Source organism: Trichoderma citrinoviride (assembly GCF_003025115.1).
Source record: "Trichoderma citrinoviride strain TUCIM 6016 unplaced genomic scaffold BBK36scaffold_25, whole genome shotgun sequence".
Lineage (NCBI taxonomy): Eukaryota > Fungi > Ascomycota > Sordariomycetes > Hypocreales > Hypocreaceae > Trichoderma > Trichoderma citrinoviride.
In genome coordinates, this window is record NW_020194733.1 from 565 (window position 1) to 8,271 (window position 7,707).

At 48.3% G+C, this 7,707-nt stretch overlaps 1 protein-coding gene across 1 annotated transcript; it reads left to right on the top strand.

The window, feature by feature from the left end:
- Window positions 1-550: 550 nt before the first annotated feature.
- Window positions 551-7,003, top strand: BBK36DRAFT_1131183 (hypothetical protein; the record flags this gene model as incomplete). Its single annotated transcript, XM_024891933.1, has 1 exon — window positions 551-7,003. A coding segment is annotated over one exon (6,453 nt), but the record flags the coding sequence as incomplete, so codon positions are not given.
- Between the last annotated feature and the right edge of the window lie 704 nt (window positions 7,004-7,707).

Consider the following 7,707-nt stretch of genomic DNA (forward strand, 5'->3'; position numbering starts at 1 on the left):
GGATGGCAGACGTATGTATGGCGCGTGGAATGCGAGATGATAGCCTCACGGTCAATGCAACCATTGGCAGGATTCCAGCAGTCTGCATCCCCATCCGATTGAGTACGGAGTAGCTGGCGAAGGATGCCGTGCAAACCTCACCATCAAGCTGGGTATGACCGAAAAGAGAGATATCACGTCCAGCACCTAGGTACTTGGCTGTTATAGACACATTCGAAACATGGGGCGGTACCTATGGAAGGCTCATCGGAAAGGGGGCTCGATATACACAGTCTTCAGACAGAGCAAATCTTCCGGTCCAACATTTGCTCGCGGTAGCGCACAGCGTATGCGATTGATATTGTAAGATATGTGGAAACATTTCTATAGTGGGGCGGACGTCCAAGAGGTCAAGGGTGGTTGATGTGGGGGAGGCGGCACTGTGCATGGAGTACGTACCTACCTTACCTTACCTTACTCCGTACCTTACCTCTTGCCCATTAAAGTTGGTGGAGCGCGTTTCCATTAACGCGTCAAGGTCGAACAATCTCTCTATTCCAGATCATGGACGCGGACAATGTCTGACTGGAGGGAGCGTGGAGAGGTGCCGGATTCCCAAGAAGAGAGCGATGACTTCTCCAGCGATCTCGAAACACGACTACCCGTCACAGCCTCTATCGCTGAAGCCCAGGGCACAGAGGACATCTGGGCATTTCCCGGATCAGACGATGAAGAGCAAGGCAACATCCCCTCCGCCGCGGATGTCCCGCCATTCTCAACAAGACCGAGTCTGCGGGCAACTTCGGGATCCGTGACTATCTCTTTGGCTCCTGCAGAGGACAACTTCCAGAGTCAGGAGCAGCTATCCCCTCCGAAACTCCCAGAGACAATACCTTCTTCTCCTTCCGCATCTTCACCTGACGAGGTAGTCTCCCGCCACAACCAAGAGACAGCGGATGCTCCTAGCTTACCAAATGGGAACGCGATAGCCGCGAGCAGCAATGATGCCGCTAGCTTTGCCTCAGCATCTGCGGTCTCTGGCGAACAGCCAACGACAACTCGGGCCAACGTGGCTCACCACCATGCTGCCGAGTCGGACACTGCAGATGCAACGACTCGTTATGGACGAAGATTGCGACCTCGAAATCTGATACAAGAGAAGCCATACTTTTACGATCGGGTGACCTACAGCAATGCTTTTCGAAAACACGGGCTTATACCGGTAAACGTGGTCACCGAATCGGAGAGACGCCAAGATCCAGAAGCTTCGTCAGATGCCGCCTCATGGGATGGAGACTATGATCAGGATAGCCAGGACATTGATCTACCGCCAGAAACCGATAAGACAGCAACTGGCGGCTTCGCAGCACCCTTGCGAGAGCTTGATATGCCAGACGCTGACCAACCTTTTCCACGCGTACCTCAGCCACCTGCTCGAGCCATCATTTCCAGTCTACCAAGTTCCCCAACAACTGCAGCCGATGATGACCAAGATCTACCGGACTTGGATCAGCTCCTGGGACGGCCACCTACTACCAGAACGAAAAAGTCGATGTGGGGGGCTTCTCAGGTTCAAACTTCGACACAGAGGTTTCGGAGGCGAGATATTATCTACAGTGACTCACCAGAACCAAACTCTGTCGTTGGCCAAAGGCCAAAATCCGCTGGCTCATTTCAAGGTGGGTCTGACTCAGAGACTCAGCAAAGCGTCCCGAGGGAAGTCATCAATCAGCAGGCGTCTTCACCTAAAACGCCTCCAGGACCTTCAGGTTCTGATTCTGTAGTGTCCATATCCCCCCAGGAAATCGACAGGCAAGATGAGCACAGCCGACAAGAAGGTCACGAAGGGTCTGAAAGCAGGAGCGAGGCCGAGAGTGATACACACCAAGTGGTGACTCAATTCAGGCGGCGTATCCGAGGTGTACTGCCCGCTTCTTGGCTTCGACTTGATCAACAGACGAGTAAAAATGGCTCTGGTCGGAGTCCCAAGAGGAGGCCCCGGCATCATTCTGCTCACCAACAACAACGCGGAATCGCTCTCACCAAAACGGTGACTCACGGTGCTCTTTCTTCCACTGCGATTCCATTGAGCCTAGATGAAGACAGTCCCGTCCAGTACACAACCGACGACATGCCTGAGCCTCAGTACAGTATAACGCCGTCGCAAGATTCAGAGCGAGAGAATGAAGGGCTGAGCGACGATTCAGTCGCGGAGGAGGACTACATTAGTCCATTGGCCGTTGGTAGCAAGCGTCAGCTTCGGCTTTCTAAGGCATCAAAGGGGAACAGGAAACGAGCCAAAGTCTCCGCCGGATCCCGGAGTCGGCTTGTGCGGGCCCATTCAAAGCAGCAGGCGATCACAGGCTTTCTCCAGACTCAGACCCGCGACAGGGCCAAGTCATTGCCGGCCGACCACCTGTCTGATGGTTCTCAGCGAATTCCAGACAAGCCCCGTCAGAAAGCGGTTGGCAGGCCAAAGCGTCGCCCTCAATCCCCTGTCTTGCTAAGTATTCTCGATACAATAGAGCCAGATGCTCCTAGATTCATGCGCATTGCTGCACGCTCCGCCAGGCAAACCCTCACTCAGGGGCGTAGTAGTGTGCAGCAAAAACGTATCAAACTTGCTACCAGGCAAGACCAAGTAGATGTCTTGTCTGTTATGGAGAAGTGGAAGTCGGGCCTGATCAAACAGCGGCCTTCCGTGACGGCAGCCAGCCAGTCATATCGTAAGCGGCACCAAGTTACAAAGGCGAATCAGAAGTTTTCAAGTAAAGGACCTTCCTCCAGCGTTTTGTTCAGTACATCCAGAGGCACTTCCCGCAAACTCGTTGAGTGCCGTGGCAAGAGTGGTTCCGTCAGTTATCGGCGAAATGGCTCAGACACAGATGTCGACACGACTTTGACGTCTGCGGCGGGCGTGGGCAGCTTTCTGCCTTCGCTTGCTATAAGGGAGGCTCAGTTAGAAGTGGCTGAGGAAGCAGGGGAAGCCATGGTTTCTTTTCGCTCGAGAAAGGGGGCACTGGACCGCATTTTTAACAAGCAAAGACGAAAGAAACCTGCTCTGCATTTGGCTGAGAATAGCAACACCGACGGCCCTAGCCACAGTATTACGGAAGCCTACACCATGGGGCACACACCCTCCCGAATTTCCCAGGAGCAAGAGCGAAAACAGAGGCCGCCGAGACTTCGCAAGAGCATAAAGCCCACTCGACTTGATGTCACAGCACCTCAATATACACGTGCTGGCGATCCTCTTCCGGTGGCCTCATATGTTATCGCCGCTGACGGTCCATCAGAGAAGAGCAAGCTCTATGGCCTGGGCCCCTATGGTACACGATATACTCATCATTTCGAGGTATTTCCGCTTGCTCTTGGAGTCCAGTTCCATCCCTCGACGCTGCTTGGCAGTGGCGTCTTCAAAGCTGTTGTCGAAGATTCACATGTTGGAAAGGCCAAGCTGGACTCACGATTCTCCATCAAGTTGGATGACCATGTTTTCAATCTAGATTCCTGGACTCCTCATGTGTCTTCTGAAATCGGGCTTTTCTTTGATACACTGGCTGGCTCTGTTCTTGACATAATACTGGCTGGGCGACTGGAAAAGAGCCAAGAGGAGAAGGTCATCCGCGGCACCATCAGTGCCACTCATTCCGTCTTTGAATACATGCAAAAGGTCCTCGATACACCAGAAACGGAGTCACTAACACCCCCTCTCATACCGCGGCTACAAGAGGTTTTGGGCAGCGTCATTCATCGACTCGACAAGGGTCTCGCGCAGTTGTCGTTCTTTCATGCCTCTCATCGTCAACTTATACTCAATCTCTTGGATAGAGTGTTGCTCATGTCCTTCGCAATGACTCGATACTGTCAACGCACGCCGCAACTCCTGGATGAGCATTCTGGATCACAACGTTTCATGTTATTACCGGCAGGGTTGATGATTTCGGTCCTTCTACGCTGCGGCCTTGATCCAATTCAGCAGGTTTACAGAGACGTCGGTCGTCCAAATCGTCGTGACCGCACCTTGGAGAAAGGTGCTGTTGAAGTACACTCTTGGACCTTGCTAATTAAGTTGTTCAGACATGCAAGTTCACGACAACTGTCTTTCTGGAGCGCATTAGAGACAGCCATACTCACGCCCGAGGTTCTCTCTGGCACAGACGCTCTCGAATTTGAACGCATCTGGGAGACTATGTTCACCCTGCTGCCGCTTTTTGAGTTTGATGACTCTGGGAGAATAGCTACCAAGGTACCGCACAAAGCAGAAAATGAAGGCTGGGCAATACCTCAGAAGCTACTCCGTCGTGTTTTCCAACTCTACCAAGATAACGAGCAGCAGACCGCGAGCTTCAATAACTATTGTCGGGCTCTCATCTCGCGATGCCACTACTTGGTTCGCCAATGGGGTTGGCTTCGTAGCGCGTCCGTTGTTGGTGTTATCTTTGACTTCTTCGGGTCCCGGAGCTTGGCACATCTCCGAAACGAAGAAGTCTACCAGTCACCGCGATTCCTAGAGGAACTAGCCGAAGAGCCAGTTCTCGAGGTTGAAGCAGATGACTTCTGCTTTCACATATTTCTCAAGCTCCTTGCCCTAAGCATCAAGAACCTCAGGCACTTTGGCTCCCAGAAAGACATTCGCAATCTAGTAGCCCGAACCATACCGAACCATAATCGCTCCTACCTCAAGGAACATACCGTTCATGAGCGAGATTTGGCTGCTTTGAGAAACCATCATGATCTCATCGGTACGCTGTTCTGGGCGGCACCACCTGCAATCCGACCTTCGGTAGCCATCATCGAGAAATTGGTCGCTGCCGCTAGCTCTCACAAGGAGGCATGCCTGATCAATATCAGAGCATGGGCTCAACTTGCGCGGTTCGTCGTCTCATCTGGTGAGGCGAAATCATCTTTCAAACCCTTTGAGGAATGGAGGGATGCCGTCTTTCAGCAAATGCTTGTGCAGTTTGGCAATATCGCGGCAGATGTCCACCTGCAACAGGTAAATCTTTCCGAAGATAAGAGTAAGTTTATCACGCAGAGTGTTGTCGATGCCACAATCAAGAAGAATAAGGCAGCGGTGATGGACGTTATACGTCTATCGCTCACAGCCTCGTTAGATGTTATCAGATGTGCTCCAGACTTAGAGGCAGCAACACACTGTTTGAGCACCCGTCACCTGAAGCAGGTCTTCGAATACTTCAAAGTGTCGCCCTTCGAACTGGATTGGTCGATACTGCGCACAGCGCTGACCATCTTGGACACCTTTGTGTCGCGAATCGAGGACTTCAAGGCGAGCCACTCCAACCAGCAGAGTGAAAGCCAGCTCTTAGAATCGGCGCAAGCGGACGAGGCTTTCTGCGCCCTGGGGCAAGAGATATCTCACAGTTATTTCTCAATGGCCCGATGCATCTTGTCATTACCGACGGAGGGGTCTGGCTTTCGAGGATCGCCTACGGCTGACAAGGCTTGGTGTGTTAGACAGGTCACCACATTATCCGCGAGGATGGGCATTGGCTTCATTAATGGTAGCCTAATGATCAACGGTGACCTGTTCAAGCTGTCGGATATGTTCAAGAGCGGCAATTACTGCTTGTTTAGTGGCCAATTACAATCTATGGATCCTTCACACAGACAACATCTTATCCTGTTCATATCGACGCTGCTGAGGTACGAATTTGACGATTTCTCCGACGTTGATTTCAACATCTGTGAGGTGTGGATTCTGGCATTGGTCACGCCCATCGAATACTTGAGGTATGAAGACCTCATCGATATACAGCGGCATTGCTATACCAACGGGTACATCCCTGACCGCATGGTCGAGTTACCAACTCAGCCAAGCTACAAAACAAACCATCTCTTGTTCGAGTTTGCGCTTTCGTCAATGCGCAAAAAGCTTCGTCGCGCTGGCCCTCAGGCTCGCCGAGTTCTTTCCATTGAATACTCGAGGACCCTCAGGCTCGCGATGGGACAGATGCGAAACGACCTGAGTGTGACGTATGAGAATACTTTGCAGCATCGGCAGTACGTCGAGTTCGTTCAAGGCGTTATATCATCGATCAAGGCACACGGATCCGACATATGCAATATAGACGGCTTCTTCCTTCAGAGCAGCAGAGAATATTATCACCCGCCCATTCAAGATCCCCAGCTTCAGATTGCAGGTATGCTTTCGTATGGCATTCGCATAGAAGAGGGTGATCCTAGGGCAGCTCACGAATTGTTTTACCTCCTGTTCAATAACTTCAAACATGCCCTGAGGAAGGGAAACCTAGCACATGATGTTCGTATGCTTCGAGAAGCCATGAAGCATAAGAGCATACTGGCCTTTGTTCTGGGAAAGATGCTACCGGCCATTCTCGGGGTGTCTTTCCTGGATAGTTCCTCTTTTGCCCTTCTGGATGTGTATACGGAAGCCTTACATCGGCTACTCAGGGGGCCAATATTACCTCGGCAGCTTGGCAGCGACGATCTTCCATATGTTATTGTCACCATACGGGCCATCGTGGAGGGGATGAGAATCATGCGCCGCCGCCGTGAGATCCTAACTACTTCTCAGCTTCACATTTTGAGACAGGCACTAGTCATCTCAAACTCTCTATGGCCATCGCTGCTGGTTGTGACTGCTGAACGGCCTGGAGACCCGTGCCTCAGGGACATAGCCAGCGTAATGCGCCAAATCGCTTCCTTCGCAACAGTCGCTCAAGGATATCTCCACGATCTGACTGAGATGGAAAGCGACGACTTGCCAGAGGCTGACTTGCTGTTTCAAGGCCTTGGAGTTGATCAGCCTCTGGTTTTTGACGAGCATGTCAAAAGTTTCACAGTTAACATGAAAGATGACATTGCCAAGACGTGGATCTTAGGCCCCGAGAGGATCTCTATACAAATGCCCACCAAGGCAAACGGACTCGCTCAGGAAGACGGCCATGGCGTGCAACTTCCCAATTGGGCAGTGAAGGATATAGTGCGTGATATATATGATCAGATCCAGCACTGGTATTGGCAATGGGTTGCATTTTAGTAAGGCTAGACTAGGTTCTTCTAGAGTAGTGTTTAGGGGGGTAAAATAATACTACTTAAGAGATAATATATTAAACTATTTAAGGAGACTTATTAAAGAGAGCTATAAAGCTTATTTATAATATTACTATATATAAAAAGGGACTATATAATAAACCTTTATTATTTAAGTTTAAAGCCTTTATAATACTTATAAAGTACTTAAGCTAAAATTTCTAAAGCTTTATATTTTACTTTTTATATATATTATAAAAAGATCTTAAATTTTTATTATATTCTTAATATTAAGATAAGATATTAAGGTTAGTTAATTAAGTTAAGGTTAGGGCTAGGAATTAAAGTTAATAAATTATATATAATACTTATATATTAAGTAAGTAGCTTAAGTTAACTTAGTATATTTTATTATAAGCTTTTATAATAAGCTTTATATAAATTAAATACTTATTATATAAAGTATAAAGGTTTATTATATTATTTTTATAAAAAACCTTTAGTTAATTTAAGATATAATAAACTTTAATTATAATTAACTTAAACTTAAATTATAATAATTATTTACTTAAATTAATAAAAATACTTAAACTAGTTATTTTTTTATTAAAAAGTAAATAATAATAATAATAATAATAATAATAATAATAATAATAATAATAATAATAATAATAATAATAATAATAATAATAATAATAATAATAATAATAA